This window comes from Catharus ustulatus, chromosome 18 (assembly GCF_009819885.2).
Source record: "Catharus ustulatus isolate bCatUst1 chromosome 18, bCatUst1.pri.v2, whole genome shotgun sequence".
Taxonomy (NCBI): Eukaryota; Metazoa; Chordata; class Aves; order Passeriformes; family Turdidae; genus Catharus; species Catharus ustulatus.
The window spans coordinates 1,984,199-2,008,951 of NC_046238.1; the positions used below are offsets into that span (position 1 = coordinate 1,984,199).

At 55.8% G+C, this 24,753-nt stretch overlaps 1 protein-coding gene across 13 annotated transcripts in view; it reads left to right on the forward strand.

Annotated features, from left to right (window-relative positions):
* Window positions 1-24,753, forward strand: part of NCOR2 (nuclear receptor corepressor 2) — a 222,099-nt gene that overhangs the window by 161,500 nt on the left and 35,846 nt on the right. For 9 of the 13 annotated variants that reach the window (XM_033075721.1, XM_033075718.1, XM_033075719.1 and 6 more), the window contains 6 exons: window positions 4,510-4,631; window positions 5,466-5,638; window positions 8,273-8,335; window positions 17,197-17,339; window positions 21,486-21,642; window positions 24,016-24,568. In XM_033075721.1, the coding sequence (XP_032931612.1) occupies window positions 4,510-4,631; window positions 5,466-5,638; window positions 8,273-8,335; window positions 17,197-17,339; window positions 21,486-21,642; window positions 24,016-24,568 (1,211 nt within the window). The remainder of the gene's footprint in view (window positions 1-4,509; window positions 4,632-5,465; window positions 5,639-8,272; window positions 8,336-17,196; window positions 17,340-21,485; window positions 21,643-24,015; window positions 24,569-24,753) is intronic. The other 4 variants (XM_033075717.1, XM_033075723.1, XM_033075716.1 and 1 more) reach the window with 2 other exon arrangements.

Here is a 24,753-nt window from a genome sequence, read left to right on the forward strand (position 1 = left end):
GGGGCATCTCGCCACAAAGGGGATAGGGAAGGCAGCAGCGGTCGTTTTCCGGAGGCTTGCAAGTTCGGAAAATAAATAGCCCTGCACTGTAGGTTAAGCTTGGCATCCTGGCGGATTAATCACGCAGGCTGCAGCCAGCACTGAGAGCCCCGGTGACGAGAGCTGTGGTTTATAGATGATGATTCATCGCTCGACTTAGAGCGACCACGTTATTCCAGCAGATTGCAAAATCATAAGAGGAATGTTGTGGTTAGTTTACGGCTTAACTATGCAAATCGTCAGGAAGCCTTCAGAGCCGGAGAACGTAAGGCACAGCGCGCCCGGATGGCTGGGCGGTGAGCAGGGGCCGGGAGCTGCCCATGGGGCTGTCGGGGACCGGCCGCCCGCGGGAGCCGGGCAGCGGGGAGGTGAGTCGGGGATTTTTGGGGGGACACGGGGCCGGAGCTCCGGGAGCGGGGCGAGTCGGGGGCGAGGGGTGCGCTGCCGAGGGGATTCGGGCTGGTTCCACCCTCTGTGCCGCAGGGTCCGGCGGGGCTGGACAGGGCAGAGGTGGGGATTGCTTCCCCCTCCTCCTGCTGCCCTCCAGTCCCGCTTCCAGAAGCAGGCAGTGCCTCGGCAGAGGAAGTAAACAGAGTGGGAGGAGCTGCACCTCTTCCTCGCCGGGGCTCTCTCGCAGCGATCCCGCTGTCAGCGGCTCAGTGCGCTCCGAACGCGCTCAGCCTCTCCGTGCCCCCAAAGCCAGCTTGGAGGCGAGGCTGTACGGCAGCAGAGCTGCTGGTGCGGTGGCCGGAGGAGCTGGGCAGGCAGGGCGAGCCCGTGTGTGCCCGGCCCCGGGAACGCGGCGTTCCCCGGAGGGCTGGCAGCGCTCCGGGACCAGGGGCAGAGCCCAGCACAGAGCTCAGCACAGAGCACAGAGCCGAGCACAGAGCCGAGCAGGTGTTTGTCATTACCGAGCTGCGGGGGAGGCCGCCCGGTCCCCCTGCTCACGCGTCCCGTGTCCGATTTTGTCCTGGGGCCTTTTAAAATAAACAGGATGCGTCGGCAGCACAAACAAGCAGCAGCGATGCTGAGGAGGAGGAGGAGGAAGGGCGGTGCGGGGTTAGAGCGTCTGACCTGGCAGGGAGGGATGGACAGCCCTGCCCTATGCCACAGGCATCTTCCCTGGCCTCGGGCACATCCCTTCGCCCTCTGGAGCACGTACCTGGTGTACCTGGGGGAGGTGGAGTGCCTCATGGCCAGCATGGCACAGGTGTAGGTGGAGAGAGGTTTAAGCTTGCCGGCAGCTCGGAGCAGTTTTGGTGCCGGCCTTTGGCGTGTCCGTAAGGGCTGACCCACCTGCCAGTCCGCCTCTAGCCGGGCGCTGTGAATCACAGGGAAACATCAGCTGGTAATTGGGGAAGCATTTCCTGGCCCGTCACGCTTTGGGATGGCGTCCCGTCCCTTGAATCATGCAGAGCTGGTTGGTGTCCAGCACTAAGAATAGCCTCCCCACACAGCGCGGGGGCAGCGCGCCGGCCGGGGGCACCGGCCAGCTCGGGGGTTCAGGCCGGGCCTTGTGCCACTGTGCCATGGCATGGCCCGGTTCCCGTGCCAGGCTGGGGTTTGGGGTGGGCACATAGCGTGGGTGGGCTGGGCGGATGCTGTGGTCGATGGTCCCGTCTGTGTGTGCCATTTGTGGCTTCGTGCAGCACCCTGGGGCACCTGCTCCCCAGCCAGGGGTGGGTGCTCGGTGCCAGCCCCGCAGCTTCCAGCCCAGCAGGTACCCCTGGGTGCGATGGAAGGGGGATGTTCGTGAGCAGGAGTTTCCTGGGTGTTTGGCAGGTGCCCTGCTCTGCAGCCAAGCTCTAGTACAGCAGATAAGCCATCACCATGAGCTTGCCAGGGCTCACATCAGCATTTGGCTGGGAGCCTTTCCTCAGATGAAGACATGAGCGCAGCCTTGGGTGGAGCTGGGTCAGTTTTCCCACCATGGCCTCACAGTGATGATGCTGCCCGTCGTGTGTATCTCACCTGGCTGACAGGTGAGACCTGTCCTGTCTGTCCTGCTGGGTGCTTATCCCACCTGGCTCTCACTCCTGCCATCGGGCACCCAGCTGTGGCCAGAGCAGGGCAAGCACTAGAGGGCAACCTTGGATTGAGATGTGCCTCTGCACTGGGAGAAACCTTAGCTTGGTGTCCTACCAGGCTGGGCTTGAAACCTTCAGGAGAAGAGGGGTGTGCAGTGGCCCACTGAAACCAGCCCAGTGGGGTTTGCCCATCCTGATCATGCCAAAGCTTGGCACCTGTGCTCCTGCATGAGCCACCAAGGCCACTCTCATCTCTCCATGCCTTCCTGCTCTTGTGTTTGCAGGCTGCTCCTTGGCATCACTGCCATTCCAGCCTGTCCCTCTGGGGAAAAGCTGCAATGGCTGCTCAAGCTGGCAGCTCCTTGTTCAAGTGTAGAGACAGGATAAGATGGTGCTGAACCTTTCTTGGACACTCACTCCAGCCTGAAGCTGGGGCAGGTATTTGTGTGGTCATGGCTGGGTTTAAATCTGAAGGAGAGTTGGGATATGTTGGATGCAGAGTTTCCCCCATCCCTCAAAAGAAAATATTTGCAATTGGGTGGTGGAAGTACTGTGAACCTCCCATGGTCTCACCTCCCTTGCCAAAGCCCTTGGTGAGGGGAATGCAGATGGATGGTGATGGCCAGGGCTGGGGCAGAGCCTGTCCTGGTGCCTGCCCAGTCCTTGGAGGTCACAGCCCTCACCTCACACCCCAGGGTGTCTGTCTGGGCTGAACCCACACTCAGGGTTCACCATGGAGTGACTCAGAGTCAGAGAGTTCAGGGCAGTGCTGGGGAAATGCACATGCTGGATGCCCTTTGCTCCTCTGCAGCCAGTGCAGTTTCCCCACCTCCTGTTCCAGCTTGTCCACTGCCCTCCTCCTGCTCCCCCAGCCTGGGGCTGACAAGGGCAGTGCCCAGAACGCTGGGGATGAACTTCCCTGGCCACCTGCTGATGACACAGCCTGTTCCCCAAGCCTTAGTGATCTGTGGGCTTTGGAAAATCCTAAGCGAGTGAGTGCTCATCCCAACTATTCCCTGACTCCCCTGGGACCTCCCAGCCTTGCATCCCACAGAGCAGTTCCTGGAGCAGCTGGAGTGTGAGCTGATGCATTGCAGTTGTGTTCTGCACGTGTGCAGAGGTGCTCCAGGGGCTGGCCAAGCGTGCCAGCATCCTGATGGTACAGCTGCCTCCACCTGTACAGGGAGGAGCTGAAAGTCTGTGGGGTTTCAGTGATGGCTGTGCCTGGGGTTTAAGGACTTTTGTTCAAACCAGGGCCTGAAAGAATCAGCAGTTCTCTCATTAAGCTGCTTCATTTGACAGTTCCACGCTTCTGATTTTAGCACCAGCCCATGGGGTCAGAGAGCTCTGCTTGCACCCAGTGCTGCTGCTGCAGGTTGCCCGTGTTTGAAGCAGCCTCCCCGTTCTGCAGAGTGGGATCAGGCCAGTCCTGCTGGCTCTAGGGATGTGAGGACACCTCATCCATACTTGCTGTATGGCTGCACGCCAGCCAGACCAGCCACCTTCTGCTGATAAATCCATTTTCAGGCAATTTTACTCCCCATTACATCACCAAACCCTTTCCCAAGGGGTGGTGGAAGCCCTGCAGGCTGGGCAGGGGCCGGGTGAGCCCGGGTGGGTTTCCTGGAGCAAGCAGCCTTGCATTAGCCAGGAGCAGGATGGTTTAATAAATGATTTCCGTCTCTAATTTCTACTTCTCTATTCAATGCCTCTCGTTTGCTGGTCACCAGAGGGAAGGGAGGTCAGGGGAACCAGGCCTCCACAGCAACCTCCTTCCTGCAGCTGTTGAAACAAAATCCAGAACTGTAATAATCACTGTGTCCCTCCCTGGGGTACCACAGTGCCTTCGGTCTGAGCAGCAGCAGCATTGGGGTTGGGCTCACAGCTGAAGGTGCCAGGTGGTGAAGAGAGGGCAGAGAGGGCACCTTCCCTGCTTGGTGATACAGAGCCACAAACATTCCCCGTGGGCTGTGTCAGATGCTTGGGAAAAAGATCAGAAGTGTTGATATTGCTGAGCCTCGGGGTGTCACTGGTGCCCTGTCTCCTTCATGCTCCAGCAAAATGCATCCACTGGATGCAAATCACCATCCATGTGGCCAAGCCAGAACAGGAAGGTAGTTCTCACCTCCCTGCCTTACCCCATATCAGATCCTTGCCTGTTGCCTGATCCCAGGGGAGCAGCTGGGGCTGTCCCACTGCCTGGAACAGGAGCCAGAGTGCAGCTGCCATGCCTGATCCTGAGCTACCTCTGATCTCCCTGGAAAGCTTTGGGCCCCTGTGGCCTCCACCAGTGCCCTGCCTGCACCCTCTGCCTGCAGCTCTTTCCTCTTGGCCACTGGCCCCCAGCATTGTTTCACAGCAGTTGTTTGGGTTGGCCCAGGTGCTGCCCCGTGTCCGCCTCAGCTCCGAGGGCTCCGTTTATTTTACGTCCTTTGTTTTGCAGCAGCAGCAAATGCCCCGGAGCAGCCAAGAAGAGAAAGATGAAAAAGAGAAAGAAAAAGAGAAGGAGGGAGAAAAGGAAGAAGACAAGCAGGAAGCAGAAAATGACAAAGAAGAACTGACAAAGTAAGGATGACCCTCCCTCCCTGGCTCCAGTGGTGGAATGTGGTGATGGGATGCAGCACAGTCCAGGGCTGCCTGACCCTGTGTGTGCCCACCTCACCTCCTCTCCAGGGAGGGAAAGGCAGATCCTCCTCCTCATTCCTCTTCCCTGCTGCTCCCAAACTGGGAAAGCAACACGATGTGGGGGGTGTTTTTAATATCAGCCCAATCAATCTGCAAAGCTCCTGTGCGTGTTTTGTTGTTACGAGAGCCTCTGGGAGCTGGAGGAGCAATCCAGGCGCAGTGGAGCACGGCACTTCACCTTTAGTGTTATTGATGTCAACGTGAGCACTCCCAGATGAAGAGCTCCAGCCAGCCCTGCCTCCCTCACACCGAGCATCAGCGCCGTGGCAGGGGAAGGTTGGCACGCAGACCGCTCGCTATCTGTAATGGGCTTAATACTTGGTTTAAAAGAACATCTGGCTTCATTATATCTAGGCTGCAAAGACATTTACCAGCAGGTCCCTTTCAGGAAGATAAATGAGGAGGAGGCAGGGATGAATTTGAATGGTCTGGTATTAAACCTGTCTCTGTCAGGTCTCTGCGTGCACTTGGTGGTGGAGCTGCAGCCAGCTGCAGAAAGAAAACCCCACCACAAATCACCCCAGCGCCAACCCCAGCCAGGAAAAGAGCCCACGTCTGCAAAAAAACTGCAGACCTGCCCCCCTAAAAAACCAACAACAAAAAGAAAAAAACCCCAAACACGTGCAGAGAAATAATTGCTTGACCTAAAAATCAGACCAACCAAACAACATTTTTATTTTATTTTTTTTTCCCCTTCTCTCCCTGTTTTTGCAGGGACAAGAACGACGACACATCCGGAGAAGACAACGATGAGAAAGAAACGGTCACCTCCAAAGGGCGCAAAACCGCCAACAGCCAGGGCCGGCGCAAGGGCCGCATCACCCGCTCCATGGCCAACGAGGCCAACAACGAGGAGGCAGCCACGCCACAGCAGAGTGCCGAGCTGGGTAGGTGGCAGGGGATGAGGGGACCCTGCCCTGGGTTGGGTTTTTGGGGTGTCCATTGTGCTGGGATGAGGTGTCACCCTGCTCTGCTCCCTGCTGGCAGAAGAGGGGTTTTCTTTGTGATGAAATCTCCTTTCTGGGGAGTAGCAATGGTGTTTCTCTCTGTCATGTGGATTACTCACTAGGATGAGTTGGGGCATTTGCAAGCCTGGGATTTCCTGGCTGAGTGTTAATGGGTTTCATGGCCTTAGAGGGAAAGTGTTGCAAAAGACAAAAAGGGAAGCCTTCCGTTGTGCAGTGCTTTGGCAAGGCTTGTGTCCCTCCTGCACTTGGAGCTGGTTCCCTTTGTGGCTGCTCCACCTTCCCATTCCCCTCAACCTCTGCACAGGACCCTGCTCTGCCCTCCTAGGCTTGCCTGGGTCTCAGGCACCTCTCCTACCGGCTCTGCTGTCAAATCTGTCTGGATCCTGAGCAGCTGCAGCCTGTGGGATCTGCTCCTCCTTGGGCATTGGGCTGATCCATTTCCATCCATGGCTGATGCAGCAAAGGGTGCTGCCTGTACTGTGCCATCCAGGCACTGCACCAGCCCACAGCGTGGCCACAGCTGTGCTGGCCTTGGGCTGGATGGGAATTCATGGCAGCATCCACAGCCCCACACTGGGCAGGTCTGCCTCTGGCATTTGCAGCATCAGTAGTTGCCACCTCAGGAAGCGAGCTCATGTATTAACTTATAGAAGCCGATGCATCGAGGAATTTGGCTGATTTTCCTATATTTTCTACTCTGTCAAAGCACAAAATTACTGCTGTGCTACCTAAGGCAGGTAAAAATAAAAGCAGGGTGACTCCTCTCGGTTTCCTTGCTCTGCAGTTTCTTGCCTGTGCTGTTCCATGTGCTATAAATCACGCGGAGGTGTTTCGCCTCCCTGTTCTCTGCTGACAACTGGCTGAAGCCTTGATTGCAAGCGCTCTGTTTTCATACAGGCGATATAAATAGTCCCCAGCACAACAGAGCCCTGCTCTCTCCCTCCAACTTGTTCAGCAGTGCTGCAGAGAAGCAGCAGATAATGCCAGTAACTTAGATGGGATTTTTTTTATCCTGGTATCTCAGAGTCCTTGATAAACTTCACTGCAAACACAGAAGAAAGCCTTTAGACCATGTTAAATTGGGAAAAAAAAAATGGATCAATTCCAGTGACATATCTGAGCAATTGATTTCACTTTATGCCTCTCCAATAGCGCTTTAATTTAGGTTGGCTAAGAAAGTTATTGCATTTTAAATACCAATTGAACATTAAAAAACAGCACAAAACCGTATTGTGGTTTAACTGCAGCGTGCCGGAGCTCCCTGTAGGCATCTGTTTCATAACTGCGCAACCTCAGGCGCTGCCATTAATCAAACCAAACGGGCCATTCCTGTGACATTTCTGTGCCATACAACAGCAGCCATCACCAGCTGAGCCAAGGGCCTGCACAGTGCTGGGGACACTCGCTTTTACGTAAACGAGCCTTGTGGCCCCAGCTGCCAGGGGGAAGCGCTGAGGTATCGATTTCCCTCCCTCCTGGCTGCTGTCCCAGGGGCGACACAGTGCTGGGGGAGGCAGTGACCTGTGCTGTCTTCCGGGAGGTGACACCTGCAGTCGTGCTCAGCCGGCTCTGAAGGAGATTCTTCTGCCCAGTGCTGTGGGCACTGGAACCTGTGCTGTCCTCCCACAGGGTCTCAGCTTCTTGTAGAGCTTCTTGGAAGATCCTTCCTTCTCTCCTTGCCTGTATTCTTTATCCTGAACCTATCAGCCTGTTTTCCATTTTGAAAGGACACTGTCAAAACATCTCTCATCACTACTGAAATAATGCTTTGCCTGTTGTTTAGAGTAATAACCCCTTGGCAGCCTGAGCCGGAAATCTGTTTCCTTACCGAGTTGTTTTTTGTCTCTGACTCACACCCCGGTTTGTTATTGTAGGGTTTGCTCTGTGCCAGGCTGCCAGCAGGACTGGTGCACAGGGGAGGCTTTATGCAGGACCTCGGTGTCCCCAGCACCTGCTTGGAGTTGGGGACAGAGGCAGCATCAGATGCTGCCACCCCTGTCAGCCTCCTGGCTGGGCAGCATGTCCCCTTCGCTGGGCACTGCTCCACACAGGCTCCTGCTGTTTCTGCAGTGGCTCAGAGGTGTTGTGCAGTGATGGCACAGAGGGAACCCGTGGTCACACGGCCAACACCCCTGACAGATGCACTCGGCCAAAGTCACCGCTGAGGTGACGCTGTTTCTCCGTCTCTGACAGTCCCACCCTGTGTCTGCTCCTCCAAAGCTCAGCCACAGCCAGCTCCATCTTAGGTACCTGTTGTTGGGCCAGGGTGCGTGGCACTCTCAAACCATCTGGCTTTGCTTCTAGCCCAAAGTGGAGGTTTTGCATCACTGAGGTGCATCCCAAGGGGATGTTGTGCATGGGATACTGTGGTGTGGAAAAGCCTCATGAGCCTGCACCCTGACAGCCTTTCTTGTGGGAGCCCTTCTGCAGTGCGTGGGGTTTTGTCATGCCTCCAGGGAACAGGGCATGGGACAGGGTTTGGGTGTTGGGACACCTCTGAGCTCACTGGGCTTGCTCACAGCTGACTGCTCTCTTTTCCTTCTTCCTTCCCAGCTTCCCTGGAAATGAATGAAAGCTCTCGCTGGACCGAAGAGGAGATGGAGACGGCTAAAAAGGGTGAGCCACTCATTTTCTTTCTTTTATCGGCTGTGCTGGAGCTAACCCAGCAATTGGGGATGGAAAGCATCTGAGTGCTGGCTTTGGTGCAGTGTGGTGGGTCCTGACCTGTGGGGCCAGACCCTGCCTGTCCTGCTGTTGGTTTGCCTCAGGGAGGGTGTGGGGAAGGCAGGGAATGGTGCAGGGAGTGCGCTCAGCTTCTCCAGCCCTGGGAGCTGTGCCAGCACCAGGGATGCTGGGCTGTGGCTGGAGCCATGCGTGTCCCACGAGGCAGGAGCTGGCTGGAGGGAGTGGGGAAGACACCATTGCAGTGTTGGAGCTGCTGGTGCCTGTAGCATTGGGGTGCAGTTTCACCCCACTCTTCAGAGCTTTATGGCCTCGGTGTGATCTGTTCCAGGCACACGGAGAGTGTCTGCCTGTGCTCACAGCTCTGGGATTCAGGGGGAGGATGGTGAACCCCAGCACTCCGCAGGCACGTGTTGGGGAGCTCTCGAGAGCCAGGGCTGCGGGCAGCGTGGGGTGACTTTACATCCTGGAGCTGATTCAGAGCCTTTGCTGAGACCGTTTTTAAAAAGTGCTGAGTGTAGCACAGCCCTTCTTGCCACTTCCCCTCCTCGTGCCGCTCCTGCGCCAGCTCTTTCACTGCTTTAATTTTTTGCCAAAGTCACGTCCTGTTGATGGGCTGTCGAGCTCACGTCCCCAGCCCCTGCGTCCCGCTCGCGTTGCTGCCGGCTCTCCTGGCCCGGAGAGGATTGTAAATGGGAAATTAAAATGGAAATGAGAGCCGTTCGGGGATGGCAAAGGCAAATAGGCGTGTTAGCAGGTTCGGCTCAGCTTGGAGAATGCACCTGCTGCTGGGATGGTGATTACACGTTCTGGAGCGCCGGCTGCCCAGGTGCCGGTGGGAGCTGTGGACTTGGATTACTTTGCCTGTGAATATCCCAAAGTGTTTGGCTCGCTCGCCTTTAAGCTGTTCCAACCCTCTTTTACAACCCAGTGCCAATCCTGTGCACTGCTGAACGGGGCTCTCTATAGTCACAAAACTTAATAGATAGACTTTAATCAAGCAAACTGGCCTGGGGCCAGGTAATGGGGTGAGCAGATGCTGGCAGGGGAGGGTCATTGGAGGGATCTTTTCTGAGCACTGCTTTATTTTGGAGATCAGCATCTGGTTGTTAAAAAGTGCCTCTTGTTTTATGCTGGATGCTGGAGGTGCACTTAAGGAGTCTCAACACCAGCTGCCAAAGCCTGTGTGAAGGAAGGATGAAGCGTGGGAGCATGCAGCACTATTCCAGCCCAGGGGCCAGGAGGAGGCAGGGAGATTTGCTGGTGTAAAGCCCAATGGCTGATTGTTTCTCCCTTCGTTACAACCTGGGAAACTGAGATTGCAACACCAGACTTCTACAGAAAAGCCAAATTCCCCTCTGCCAGGAAGCAGCCGCTCTAATGCTTCGAACTGGCTGTGTCTGGCATTTCCAGGGACCTTGGTGGTGGGGGTTTCCGACTCACAGCAACTGTGAAACTCCGGAGGCAACCTCAGAGGCTGGAGGAGGCGGTGGCAGAGCTGCTGCCAGCATGGCTGGGCAGGGGCAGAGGGGGTGGTGGCCTGCTCAGGCTGGGCTCAGAGACAGGCACATAAGGCTTGGCCACCCAAGGCACCCTCCTCCATACTGGTACCAGTAAGAGCCCATAGCTGGCTGCATTAGGGAGCTCAGCAAGATGTGAGTCTCAGGGAATGTCAGCCCTACCACCCTGGGGGTATTTTGGCAGATGGGGACAGCTGGTGACCTCTGCTCCTAGCACTTGCCCACCAGGAGAGCAGCCCAACCCTGGTGCCCACCCCTGGGTTGCCTGTGTGTGGCATGAAACTCCACATCATTTGTGTTCAGGGAGGTGAGAGAAAACAGCCCTGGGACAGAGAGACAGCAGAGCTGCCTGCTCTCCTCCACAGTCACAGAGCTGCACAGGGAGTTTCCAATCAGGAGAAGGCAGGATTGTGTCTGCCGGGGGAGACGGTGAAGGGGAGTACCGTGTTGCTAAACTTAAATAGGGGAACAAAAACCCAGCAAGAGGAAAGTTCTTGGTTAATGACACTTCCATTATGCAATAAACGTCGATTCAGTAGTCTGTCAAAATGTGCAGAGGTTGGGATAACGATGGGGGAAGGTGTTTTTCTGATATTCTCTCCTTGCGCCACGGTTGATCCTTAAAGCAGGAGGTTTTTATTTGACTGGAGGTGCTCCAGGATTTCCCCTTTCCCCTCCCAAGCTGGGAAGCAGGCAGCACCCACTGCTTTGCTGCCGGGCAGGGTGCAGAGGCATTCAGCAGCAGGATGGGGCTGCTCCTTAAAAGGCAATGTTGAGGCAATTCCTGCCTTTGGGGGACCTGCTGGATGAGCCCTCGCAGGCAGGAGTTCAAGGTAGGCTGCAAGGGGCTCTGTGAGCACCAGCCTCAGCAGTGGGTGGGTTTATTGTCCCACCGAGTGTCACCACTCATACCAGAGCTTCAGAGCAGCCACCACCGCCCTGGAGCTGAACTCGATGAACCGGGAGGTTTCGACACGACCTTCGGTAGTCTTTAAAGTCTGGTACCTGTTCTCGCCCAGCCCGGGGTTTTCCCGTGGCGTCTAACAAGTGGTTTTGTTCTTTGAAAAGAGGCGGGTGCAGGTGGCTGAGGTGCTCCCTGCCTTGCACAGGCTCTGTGCTCCTTGTCCTCAGGGCACAGCCAACCTGGGGCTCTTTGTGCCTTTTCCCATGATGAGGACACGGAGAGGCCAGGGGATGGAGTCAGCGTGATGAGGCAGAGGAGGGTTGGGCACGAATGTAAATACTGATGACAGAGAGTTAAATAACTCATGAAAACTCCTATACAGTTCCTTTTGGGTAGATATCAAATATTCCCTTGGATACTGAAGGCACTCTTACAAACCTTATTTTCAGTGCTGCCAGCAATTCAACTGTTTTGGACTGACCTGAACCATTTTTTTCCCCAGTCCCTGTTTCAGTTTCTGTTCACAAAACTAAAATAAAGTCAGCCACCTTGCATCACCTTTGAAATGCAGGAACTGGCTGGGTGATGCTGGGGAGCTGACAGCCCCATACCTTCCTCCTTTTGTCTCCCCTGTGCTCGTGTTGGAGCCTTCCCTTCTCCCATCAGAGGTATTTACAACTGTAAAAACATGCTGATAGTAGTAAAAGTGGGCTGGAGAAACTGGTTTGCAGCTCATGCCCATCACTGCACGTTGTCCTTCTGGGTGGCCTTGGGGTGGGATGTGCCTTGGGGTCTCCCTCTCAGGTGTCCTCTCTCCAGGCAGGGTGCAAGGGCAGCTCAGAGCGAGGAGAGTGTCCCCAGTGTCCCCAGCCAGAGTGCTGTGTGTGCCTGGTGTTTGTCTTGAACTCTGTACGAGCCACCTGGTAAAAATTGTCAGGATGGGGCAGATTTTGTACCATGAGGGCACTTCTGTAAAGGTGTAAATGAGCCACACTTGCCCTCAGTGAGGCTGTGGTTGACTGCAGTCCCACCCCTGCTGTCCCAGGCTGGTGCTTGGCTGCCTTTCAGCCAAGGTGTTACCCCAGGACTGTGCCCTTGGTGCCAGTGCCCACCGTGCCCCCAGAGCTGCACTTTGTACCACCATTGGCTGAATGTTTCTCGAGTGTGTAGGAGCAAACTGCGAGGATTTGCTTAGTGAGTGTCAGTGAATGGAATACAAAAGGCCTGTCAGGAGGAACTGCTGGGTAATTACTATAATTTGCTGCCTACATTTTAATTTTGAGTATTATTTTTTCAACAATAAGGGAGCGGGAATAGTATCTGAACCAGGTGAAAGAAGAGAGCTGGGCCTGCCAGCAGTGGCTGCTCCACGTGTACTCACTGCCATGCTGGACCAGAGGGGATGGCAAATCTCCAGGAGCAGGCATCCTGAGAGGGACCTCTGTCCCCTGGTGTCAAAGGAGAGGACACAGCAAAAAAGAAAGGCTGTGGCAGGAGCAGTAAAACCAGGCAGGTCTGTGATCAGGGCACAGGGTTTTGCAGCAGGTGGATGCAGCTGTATAAGAACTGTCTGTTCCAAAGGGGAGGAGACCTGGGAGCTGAGGGTCCCCAGCCAGGGCCAGCAGAGAGGGGACATTGCATTGGAGCTGAGCTGGTCAGGGATCCCAACTCCTTGCTGGTCAGGTACCCACACCTTGTTTGGTGACGCTGCCTCCCTGCAGAGAAGTGGCAGGATGGGTGTGAAAGGTGCTGGGAAGTTCAGCTGCAAGCTCCCTTGTGTCCAGTCACCAAATGAGAGGTCCAGTGGGGGCACGGCAGGCTGGTGCCAGCCTCACCTGAAGGAAGGACGGGCATCACCCACCTTGGTAGCAAGAGCTCACCGAGCCGTGTGCCATGGTCCTTCCAGCAACACCCCAGCACCTGGGGGAACGTGGGCTCACCCCCAGCCATCCCCACTGCTTCCCTTGGCACAGCAGCAGGAGCCTGGCGTGCACCTGGCTCTGCCACCCACTGATCCATGGCCCTGGAGAAGTTACTCACCTTGTCTGAGCCTCTGCAAACACCCCGAGGTTAGTGCGGGGAAGCGATGCAGAACACGCTTTCGGGATGCCTTGGGTGGTGTCGCTGACTCCACAGGGCTGGTCTTTCTCCAGAACAGGATTGCGGCACATTTTGGCTGTGCCGTAGCCAGAACTGCCTCCACGATCGCTCCCGAGAGGGTGTGTGGGCACAGGAGGCTCTGAAGGATCACACCAGGTACCGTCGGGCGTCGGGAATGACAGCACTTAGTTTTTCCCCTATAACCTTGGTCTGTTAATCCACGTGAGCTCCCATTAAGGGACCCTTTTACGGGCTCTCTCCGCCCTCACCAAGCCCAGGGTGGAGCTGGGCAGCTGGAGAGCCTTGGAATGTCTCTGGTAAAATCCCCCAGCCGCAGAGAGCCGAGGGGTGCGATCCGACAGCTCGCCTGCCGCGCTGCCCCTCCGGCTTTCTTCTCAGTTCCCCGAGATGCTGAGCACGGTTACCCCGTTCTCCGAGCTCCTCTTCTTCCAGTCCGGGAGCAGAGACCCCGTTCTGCCCGTGGTGACAGGGTGCCAAGCCTGTCCCCATCCCTCCTGTGCCAGGGCAGCAGCTGCGGCACCGAGCTGTCCTGGGGCGCCCGTCGGTGCGACACCGGGCTCGCCGGCGCGCACGTCCCCAAAGAAAAGCGCCTTTGATTCCACTTGAGAGCGGAGAAAACTATTAGCCAAGCTTTGTTTTCCTGGATCCCTCCCCCTGCCGCTGACATTCAGCCGAGAGCGAGGGAGACAGAAAGTGAGCGAGGGAGGGCGGGAGCGGGTGCCAAGCGCCGCACCCCTTGTCAGCTTGGGTCAGCGCCACGTTCGTTATTAATGCTCTGTCTAGAGGTCACATTCAGATGCAACGAGCCCCGGGTCAGCCAGAGGAACAGATTAGAGCTTGCTTGCTGCTCCGCCACATACCGACGGCACCGGCTCCCCGTCCCCGGGCTGGCAGGAGCGGAGCTGCGCGCTCCCGCCCCTTCGCTTTTCTCCTGCCTTTTTTTTTTTTTTTTTTTAATTATTATTATTTCTTGGCAACGTCGGGCATCTCCTGAAACTGCACAGTCTCCCTATAGCCCCGAGCTGCTGAGCAAGGAGATGAGGTAGGGGAGAAAATACTGGCGGCGCTTCCATCCACCTTAACGAGCGCGGCTGCAGCCGGCTGGAACGCTCGGGCGAGCGAGCGGGAGGAGAGCGCAGAACGCTGTTGGCTCCGGAGGGAAGAGCGCTGGGGCCGGAGCATGTGTTCCCACCAACTTCTGCCATCGGGGTCAGGAGTCTGCCGCCTGTGACCTGGTTTCCAGCCTCGGTGCCCGTTTGCTCGCCGCTGCCGGCCGCCCATGGCTCTGAAATCCTCTCGCCCCCAGGATTTAAGGAACCGGCTTTGCTTTCTTCTCTGTCTCCGGCTGCTGCGAGGGAGCGAAAGCGAAATGCGTGGGGAGGGTGTGAGCGGAGCACTCGCAGCGCTTTGCCGCGGGCTGCCGTGCCCGGGGGGGCTTTGAAGAAGTGCCCTGACAGCCGTGTCCTTCCCAGCCCACCCGCCGCACACTCCGGGTGTGCTCCCTGCCCGCCGGAGCCGGAGCACGTAAGTCGGGTGTCGGGGTCCGAAGGATGGGGTTAACCTCAAGGTTGTGTGCGGCTGCGGCAGCCCCTGCGTCCGGAGCCCCCGCCCCGAGCCCGGGAGCTCAGCCTTGCCCAGGATCTGATAACTCGGTTAGTCATAGTTTCACTTGCGATGCGGAACGGAGGGCTGGTGCTGCCGTGCCGGGCAGGGGGAGCAGGCTCCGGGGGTGGCTCTGCTGGAGGAGCTCGTGGACACGGGGTGCTCAGCGGCACACGTCCGGGGGTGTCTCGGCTGGTCCCTCCCGGGTGTGCGGATAACGACAGCGTGGGAAGCAGGTGTTGCTGTTCTGCTCTGGTTTCGTGTGGAAGAGTGGCGGGGCTCCCTGCTGGTCCTGCGGGCAGGGGCTGCGGGCAGCCTCCTCCTCCTCCTTTTCCCGAGCAGTGGCCAGCTGCAGGCTCCTTCAGCAGTGTCCCGGTGAGCAGGGGCACAGCCGGGAGCTGGCATTGCCTGTGGCTGGCAAAGGTCACACCGTGCTGGTGTCCACTCACATCCATCACCCCCCCAGCCCCAAGCTCCGCCGTGCCAGGTCCTGCTCCCCGGCATCTTCCCAGCCAAAGCACCCGTGCTCATGGCACATCCACACCGCTGCCAGCGCCTTGGTTCCAGCTTTGCCCGGGGCACACACAGCACTGTCACACTTGGTGCCGGGCCACCAGCGTGGCGATGAGCAGAGGGACAGAGCTGCTTGTTTGCTTTGGACGGCAGCAGTGGGTTGTGTCAGAGGGGATGGGTTGTGACACTGGGGACTGTCCTGTTTTCCCCTGCGGCATTCAGCAGCGGCAGGGGGAGGACTCCTGCCCTACTCGTTGCCTCAGGATTGGTGGCCGGATGTGATTTTTTTTAATTTTTTTTTTTTTTTTTAAGAAGTCCCAGCCCATCAGCGGGGTGACGGAGGTCGTGGGTTTGGCTGAGCGAGGCTGGGAGTTGCAGAGTTAAAGCTCAAACTTGTTTCTTGGCTTGCCAGGGCCTTTCTGGTGCTCAGTGCATGTGATGCCTCGTACATGCAATTTGATAAGCCTGGTGCTGGGACGGGCAGGATACAGGCACCAGCTGGATGTTAACTCCTGCTGTGCTGGTGCTGCTGGTTTTTCTCCAGGACCTGGGAAGCAGGGAGGGGGATTTCATCTCTCTGGGGGTTCATGGTGGCATCTATTCAATGCAGCTGTGCCCTCAGTCCCCACACTGTGCTCTCCCCTTGCACAGAACTGATCCTGGCTGGGGCGGGGGGCAGGATATAAATAATATAAAATAATAATATAAATAATATAAAATAATAATATAAATAATATAAAACCGTTCTTTGGGCCCATTTGCATGTGGTTGTGCTGAGATCAGCCCGTCCCCTGGGGTTTATTGTTGGGCTGAAGCAGAGGTTGGGCTGGCACTTTAGGGCCGGGCTGACACATGGCAGCAGCTTGGCAGGAGGCTGGCAGCAGGGCTGGGGCACAGCTGACACGTTCCCAGGCAGGGACAGAGCCATGCCAGGAGCCCCAGCGTGGCACTCACCGTGGTCCCAAGCCCCGTGGTGTCAGAGCAGCCAGGAAGGGGCTTGGATATGGAGCCAGTGGTCCACACAGGGCAGAAAGTCCCCCAGCAGAGGACAAAGATGTTCTTAGCAGGTTCATTCCCAGCTGGCTTTCATCTTGAAGTTGCATTTCTGTGGCAGTATCGTAACTCTGAACTTAAAGACTGCTTCCTGTGCCCTCACAAGGTGCAGGGAAGGGCTGGGAACTGTTAGCCTGGTGGTGGCATCACATGGACAGTCAGGAGCAAGGCAGGCTGGCAGTGTCCCACAGGCTGGTGGCAGCTCCAGCCCCACAAGACACCACACAAAGGATCAGCCACACAGCAGGAATAACCACAGGCAGTGAGGGGTTACTTCCCAGAAAGACTGGATGGTTCTTTCACAGGTCACCTGCCACTGCACCCATCCCTGGGCTGTGGTTGTAACTCCTGCCTCATCTACAGGACCAGGGGTGCCCAGATACCCCTGCAGAGATTGCAAAAACGCAGGGTGCTGGCTGTCTCCTTCCTCCTCCTCATCCTCCTCCCCCTGCTGGGTTTGCCCCATGTTCAGGTGGCACCATCTGACCAGGATTGCCAGTCCTTGGCGTGATGCCTGACCTGGGAAGCTGCTTTTGCTCATGAGCCTGTGATCAGCACTAATCCCCTGGCACACCTCTCCCCAGCCAGGAACATCACCTGGGCTTCCCTGCCAGCATGCTGCCACTCACCTGCCCGGGCTTCCCTCCCCTTCCAACAGGGCTGTGTGCCTTGCCACCCTTTTGAAATCCTCACTGAGGCACAGGAGGGTGGGAAGAGCCTTTGCTGTGTGTTAGGGGCTGAGAGCAGCTGTCCCAAGTTCTCCTGGGCGTGCCAACACCTGCTGCAGCCATCCCAGAGGAAAGGCAGCACTGCTTGTCCTCATGACTGCTGGGACAGGGCTGTGGGGCGTATTTTATTGCAGAGACCGTCAGCATAGTGCCTTTTTTCCCTTTGGAAAGGAAAACAGGCTCTCATAGGTCATCCCCTGGCCTGGAAGCCATTCAGACAGGTGCTAGTGACCATATTGTTCCTGTGGAGTTTGGCTTGCACGGAGGAGGTTTCCCATCCTGTGTGGATAATGCTGCCCTTGTGTGAGTGCAGCTGGTGCTGAACCTTTCTCCTCTGTGCCTCCTCCCTTGCAGGTCTCCTTGAGCATGGGCGGAACTGGTCGGCCATTGCCAGGATGGTGGGCTCCAAGACCGTGTCGCAGTGCAAAAACTTCTACTTCAACTACAAGAAGAGGCAGAACTTGGACGAGATCCTACAGCAGCACAAACTGAAAATGGTGAGAGCCCTGTCCCAGCCTGCACTGGGCACTGTGGATGTTTCCTAGCAAGTGCTTGGATGCTTCCCACAGCTAAGGTGGGCCTTTGTCACGTTGGGTGAAAGCTGTGGGGTCTGTGGAGTGGCACAGGAGAGGGTTTGTCCCCTCATCTGTCCCTGGGAGGTCTGGATGAGGCAGAGCTGCTGCGTGGGAGATGCCTGGGTGTCTGGAGCGTGGCTGGTACGCAGGGAGATAAGGAGCAGGAGGAGGAGCAGGGCTGTGCTGTGTTGGCCAGGATGCAAGTTCTGATGACTGTGCAAACACTTGGTCTCTGGTGAGACTGTGCTGTTCTGCCCCAGTGAGCACAGAGCCCAGCTGGGTCTGTGCCTTGCAGGTTCTGCAGTTACCTGCAGTAAACTGCTTTGGTTTGCCCCACAGAAAATCAGGGATTTAGGACAACGTGAGGAAAGCTTGGCTCTGAAAGAGGATTTCTTCAGCACTGCAGATAGATGTGTGCACCTCTCTGTGCCTCAGTTTCCCCTTCAGATGGGGCAAACGCTGCTTCTTTCCTGGCATGTGGTGCAGGGTGTGAATGTAGTGGGGCTTGTTTGGTGTTCTGGAGATAGCCTGGACTGCTAAGAGGCACTAAAGATTATAATTATTTCATTTGTAGAGTATCCTGGGGTTCCCAGTTTCTGGCTAATAGAATTCACATGGCTAAACCCCCAAGGGGTGCTTTGAAAATGCAAAGGACAATGTTCAATGCAGGAATCTTTCCAAGCAAGCTATTACAGCAAGAGTAAAAAGAAAGACAGGAAAACATTCAATGACTCACCCAGGAATTTAATATCCTAGTCAGTCTATAGGAATGAGAGAAAGGGAAGACATCGGCGATTCTTTTTTATTAATTCTCTGTGCACAGAGACACTCCTGTGTTCCCATGTTTCACCAAATTGTTTTTAGAAACAAAGCAAACAAACTATATAAAAGACCCCCAGACCCATATAAAGGCTGGAATGAAATATTCTGTGAAATGTGCATCAAGCCCTCTGAATATAAAAAGTTACATTAGAAAGATATCATTGTTCATTACTGGGGAGAATCTGAAATAAGATCATACAGCTTTGCTGGCAGTGGAGCCGGTGTGTATTAATTTACTCTGCTCCCTAATGTTGCAGAAATTATATCACGGAAGTGTTTTTCTGCAGAACCACATTTTTCCCTGCATCCGTCCCTCCAAGGCAGCCGCTAGACTTCTCCAGTCTAATTGCTCACTCTCACTTGCAGTTTATATCAGCATCATCATTTTATTTTTCGAGCATTGGAGGCTGTGGGATTTGGTCGTGGAGAAGAACAATGAACATTCAGCTGTTATTTATTGTACTCTATTGTTTTGTGGCAACAGCAGATGCCAGAAAGCTGAATAAAATGAAAGAACAACTGAGATGAAATTGCCATAGACCTTCCTTCCTGACTCCTAAATATAATCCCAAGCAAACCAAGCCTCCAAATCTCATCCTATAGCCAGTATCAGCCATGACCTGTGCAGAGGAAGCACGTGGGGAAGCAGTGTGGCATCGTTTAGTTTTGCCATGATATCCACAGATGATTCCCTGACCTCACCACCACCAGCTATTGCTGATCATGTGCAGGGAAATGCAGTGGCTCTGCTTTTCCTCCTCATGCTAAATGAGAGTAAACTGAATTAGCAGATCTCATTCATTTCCCAAATGGGGCTTGTTAATATTGTAGCCTCCTCTTCCAGGTAGGTGTGACACCAGGATTGTGGGGTGCAGGTGACTCTGAGGAGCTGTGGGATGGGAAACAGACACCAAACCAGGCAGCTGCCCCCTGGGACAGGCAGCCTGTCAGTGCTGGAGCAGAGTCAGGCCACCTTGAGGCTTCCCTTTATCTGCCCTGCTGTGTGTTTTGGCTTGGTTTCACTGCTGCGCCGCTCGGATGTGTCCCAGGCATCAGCGTCACTTAGCCGTGACCTTCTGCACACTGCACTGGCTAATCTTGGCATTTAAGGAAAGCTGGGCACTGGGATACACGCTGTCCTCGGAGCTGCTCCTTCTCTAGTGGCTGGAGATTAGGCACTGTCTTCACTGGGATCAGTCTGTGGTGTGATTGTCACTTTGGTCTGCTGACTGCTGAGCTTGTTTTGGCTTGTGCAGGAAATAGGAGCCAGTTATCTCTGGGGCTGGTCCTGCTTGGAGACCTGTGGGGACCTCCTCTGAGCAGCATTTCTTTAATTCCTTGCTTTTTTGGATGATGCAGCAAAACTGCTTCAGGAGTGCAGTCTGGTGGCCTCTGCTTCTGGGGAATGAGTGAGTCTAACTTGCCTTGGTCTTGCTGTTAGGCTGAGCCTGATGGGAGGTTCCGTGTTGGTGACAGGGTTTAGGAGCTGTTTGGGTTGTTGCTGCCACATCAGGTGGTGAGTGCAGGGAGAGGCCACATTCGTTGGGATGGCCCAGAAAGATACTGTGGAGGAGGAGGCATGGAGTGACCCCTCATGTCCTTGCTGTGTGCCGTGTGTCAGAACACTTGAGTGGCACCAAGTCCTGGATGCTCAAGAAAAGAAGGTAGAGAGGAGCAAGACTGCACAAGGAGTTGTAGGCGTGTAAGAGGCAAAGTGTTGGCCTTGAACACATCTCTAGATGCAGCCAGGATCTGCTGCCTGCATTTCACAGAATTTTCCCTAAATACCAGCAGTGGGGTCTGCTGGGAGAGGGACCCACGGTGCCCCTGGAGTGCTCCCCGCTGTGCTCTGCCAGCCCCAGGCTGTGGCCAGGTAGGGTGCCGAGGCAGGCGCTGGTTCCCAGCTAATTCCCAGCGAGGAGCCCGCTCTGCCCGCGGCTGAGTCACGGACCCGTGAGTAAGAGGCAGAGAAGTCTTTGCCATAGTAACGTCGGCGCTTTGTCAGTGCATTAGCGTGATGGGGAACTGCTACTTCGCACAGGAACGTGCGGTGCTGAATCGCTGCCGCGGCAGAGGCGCGAACGCCGGCAGCACCAGGACACCACCGGCAGGGCAGGGATGGGGCAAGGGAACCACAGAGCCTGGCGTTCCTCCCGCTGCCTCTCCGCGCCTGCACAGAGCTGCTTCTCAAGTGCCTCTTTTCCCTCTCTCCTGCCCAGTTTGATAAAAATAGATTTTGAGCAAGCAAGCGTTTCCAAGCAAAAAGCAGTTGTATTTGTTTGTTTTATCTGGAAGTTTTCTAAAGGGTTGAAAAGTTGGGGGTGGGGAAAGGGGGGGGACCAGCTCTTCCCAGCACAGAGATCCAGCAGCAAAGTTAACGTTTCCACCACGGCTTTATCTTTTCATCCATGTAAATAAACGTCCTACACACGTCACTCATGTGGGGTTTGCAGGGAGAGCCGGAGATGATGAGCCTGTTCCTACTGGTAATATTTACTCAAGCAACAAGAGCAGGAAACAATAGCAAAGCCGAGACTTTTCCTTTAGGTCTGCAGGAGGGAGCAGCTGTCCGCACCCTCGTGGCTGTGGCACGTGCTCCAGCCAGGGAGGTTGGGGCTCTCAGGGCAAGCCAGGACACCAGGCTGTCACCTTTGGGATGCCATGCTGCCCTGAGCTCGCCCACTGTCCACCGGTGACAGCTGCGCTGGCATGGGAGTCAAAGTTCTTTGGCAGCACCTGCCAAAGGGGTCATGAAAGCAGGTGCATGAAGATGTTGGCTGGGCTGTATCTGGGGCATCAGCTTCCTTATCTGCAGATAAGCGTCAAGTGCGGCCACACATGTTTGTGTAGCTGGAGGTAGAGCCTGGAAATGCGCAGGACCAACACGTGTCACACGTGTGTCCTGAGCAGACGTGTGACCCCCAGGCTCTGGCCAGCCCTGCACTGGTGACCTCTGCATGCTTGTCCCTTGTCCCTGTGTCTGTGCCACCCTTCCCCTGAACGCTCACAGCTGGCTGAGGCTGGAGCTCCCTGTGGAGCCAGGCTGGCCATCGCAGAGCAGTCTGAAGTTTCTGGCCAGGTGACACCACGCTGCCAGGCTTTCAACAGGCGAGTCTGGTCCCACAGCCTGGTGCTCAGAGGGTTCACCCAGGGCAGGGGGTCCCTGGCAGTGTGGGCAGAACCACTACTCTGCTCCCCCATGGCTCCCTCTTGGCTTTGCCTCTCACTGTTCTTCCTCTTCTCCAGGAGAAAGAAAGGAACGCCAAGAGGAAGAAGAAAAAAGGCGCCGCTGTTCAGAACGAAGAAGCCGCCTTCCCTCCCGCAGCCGAGGACGAGGAGATGGAGGTGTCAGGGACGAGTGGCAACGAGGAGGAGATGGCAGAGGAGGCGGAAGGTGAGGCAGGTGAGGACTGTGGCAGGGAACGTGCTCGGCTCTGCTGGCTTTGCTGCCCGGTCGCAGCACACGCTGCAAATGTCAGCCCTCACAAGGGGTCTGTCACCCCAGAGTCACACCCCGGGGACAGTGTCTCACAGCACTCGTGGCATTTTGGATGCCTGTGGATTTCATGCTTGCAAGGAGTGCCCTGGATCACTGCCCTCCTCCCGTGTCTGTCTGGACAGATGGCTATTTTGGGAGCCCTTTGGTTTCTGATTTCCGTCACCGCGCTTTCCAAGAGCGCGCAGCTTCCCGGGGCCTCTTGTAAATCACATTTCTTGGTGGTTTGCTTCAAAGGAGGATCCCTGAATGCTCTTAGCCACCACTGTGGGGCTCAAGGAGAGATAACCCACCAAGATCTGTGTGTGCCCATCCCTATCCCATCAGGGCATTGCTGCTTTCCTGGCCAGAGGAGTTCACAGAGCCCAGCACTGGAGCAAGGGCAGGGGACGCCGTGGTCTCCCACCAGCAAGGCTGATGTACCTTAGTGGGGCTTTTCCTCCTCCTTTTCCTTTTAAGGCAGCATTTTTCTCCCTCCCATCCATACCAAAGAAAGGAAACAACTTGAAAGTGACAATTTTCAGCTATTTACCGCTTACAAAGCACAGCAGTTTGGAGTTTAGAGAAAATGTGCACAATTTTCCAACAATGCCCATTTGACTTCTGTCAAACTAATTTAATAACTTAACCAGCACTCTGGCACCACACTGGTTCCTGGCCTTAGCACCCAGGCTAATGGGACTTGAAATGGGAAATTTTTTCAAATCTTCCTTTTGAGTGACTCATTACAAGGCAGATTCCCGGTAAATCTTTGTGTGAGGTGATACGTGACTCACGGGAGCAAAGTGAAAGGTAGTTACTGCTTTTTGTAAGAATGCCTGAGAGGAAACAACATGATTTTGAGATTAGAGATGGATCTCTTGACATGCTTCTGAGCCTTACTCTCCAAGCATTGGGTCTTGTTCTGCTGCTGGGGTGTCTACAGAGTTGTGGAAAAGCACAAGCAGGAGGATGAAATGTCATGGGCATGGAAGTGCCAAGGTAGGGTTGTGCAGGAGATGGGCACTGGCTGCCGGGTGACTTTTGGGGATGCTCAGACCTTGCAGTTGTAGGGGCCATGTGGCCGATCCAGGGATGGAGGGGAGACTCAGTGTGGAAATGATGGTGTAGATTGTGGATTCAACATCTGGAGGGAATGTAAGGAAGTCTAGAGCTTGGCTGAGCTTGGGATGAGACGCTGTTGGATGTCTCAGCATGGCATTCAGGTGGAAGCTGGGAAGAGTTTTGCCAAACACACTGTGAACTTTGTCCTGGCTGGGTGATGGGACACCTCATTTCTTGTTTGCAAGAAAGATTGGAGGAGACTGAGGTTCCTGATGAGTGTGGTACAGTTTCACTCTGAGGAGAGATGGATGTGCTCTGATGTACAGCTCTTAGGACACAGTCCCTCCGTGGCACTCCTCTCACCAGCGTTTGAAAACTGGCTGAGCTGCTGTGGAGGGAGAAAAAGTCAAGGAATGCATGTGAGGAAGCCTTTGGGGCATGAGCTGAGAGCCCTGCCTGGTGGGGACACGCTGGGACAGGACTGTGGAAATCTCCTGGTGTTCCTGGCCCTGGCCATGTTTGTCCAGCAGAGGCTTGGAGGGAGTGATCCTCTCCCCAGCTGTAGAAACAATCTCTTGGCAGCACCTAACTCTGAGCAGTGCATGGATGCTTGTGCTTCCAGCTCACATCAAGCTGCTGGTGGCAGATCTGGGAGTGATCCTTCCCATGTAATAATTAACCTGTCCTGCAGCACTGCCAGCGCTTTCCCTTCGCCGACCCTGACCTCTTTTCTTCTGCCACCGGTGGCTTAAATAACAACAAACACGTGTAGTGTTTTGGGATGATCCCAGCTGCTCCAGGGGTGGCAGAGCCAGGGACACAGGTGACGTAAGTCAGCGAGAAGGGTGCCAGTGAGGTGCCTGGTCTGGGGCAGCTGATCAAGTGCCGTGGGTGAGAGGGCAAGAAGGGAGCAGATCTTGTTCTGCCAGACCAGTCAGCAGCCAGGGTTTTTCCTTAAAATCCATCTTTGCAGTCAGTCTCCAGGCTTTTGGGCGTGTGATTTTGTGTTTGGGTGGGGGTTAACAGTCGTGCTGGGCAAGCAGAGAGGCCCCCAGAGCAGCCCTTTGCTTAGCAGGCTCTGGATCTGGGGATCCCAGCACAGCTCTCCCAGCCCCGGGATCATCTCCCCCTCAGAGGAACGAGGGCGTTCTCTTCCCAAGGGAGGGGGTGGAGGCAGCGATATGGGAAGCAAGAATCTCAGGCTGATCCTTATTTTTATTTCTTCCCTTTTCTCAGCTGCAGTAAATAACAGCTCCGACACCGAGAGCATTCCCTCGCCAAGGCCCGAAGCCAAGGAAGGAGGCGAAAACGGGGCCAAGGCACCACCCGGGCCGGGAGGTGACGCCGGCACAGAACCGGCAGTCAAGTGGGAAGAGGCTCCAGCACCCCCTGAGGCTCCCCCTGCTCCCCCACCCAACCCTGCTCCTGCTGCCAGCCCCCCGCCAGAGACAGCCCCGGAGCCGCCCAGCAGCGAGGAGAAGCCGGAGGACCTGGTGGTGGACGTGGTGAAAACGGAGGAGCCGGAGGAGAAGGTGAGCGAGGAGCCCTGCAAGAGCGAGGTGAAGAAGGAGGAGAGCGAAGAGAGCCAGGAGAAGGACAAGGGGAATGACAAGAAGGTGGAAAGCGGGGTCAGCAGCGCAGGGACGGCGGGGACGGAGGGGACGCCCAAGGCCGAGAAGAAGGAGAGCCATAAGAGCAGCAAAGGCGCCGGGGTGAACCCCGACAGCGACTCCAGCGCGACCTGCAGCGCAGACGAGATGGATGAGCAGGATGCTGTGGACAAGAGCAGGTAGGAGCAGCGGGGCTTGGGGACAAGGGCAAGATGAGCTTTTCCACTGTGTGTCACAGTGCCCACGGGTGCCTTTGTGAGCTCCTCCTTGGCAATATCGCTGCTCAGGCTCTCCCCCAGGCTGAGGGACTTCCCAACTGTGTCCCCGTGTGCCCCCAGCTCTTTGGCTGTTGCTTCCAAAGGGG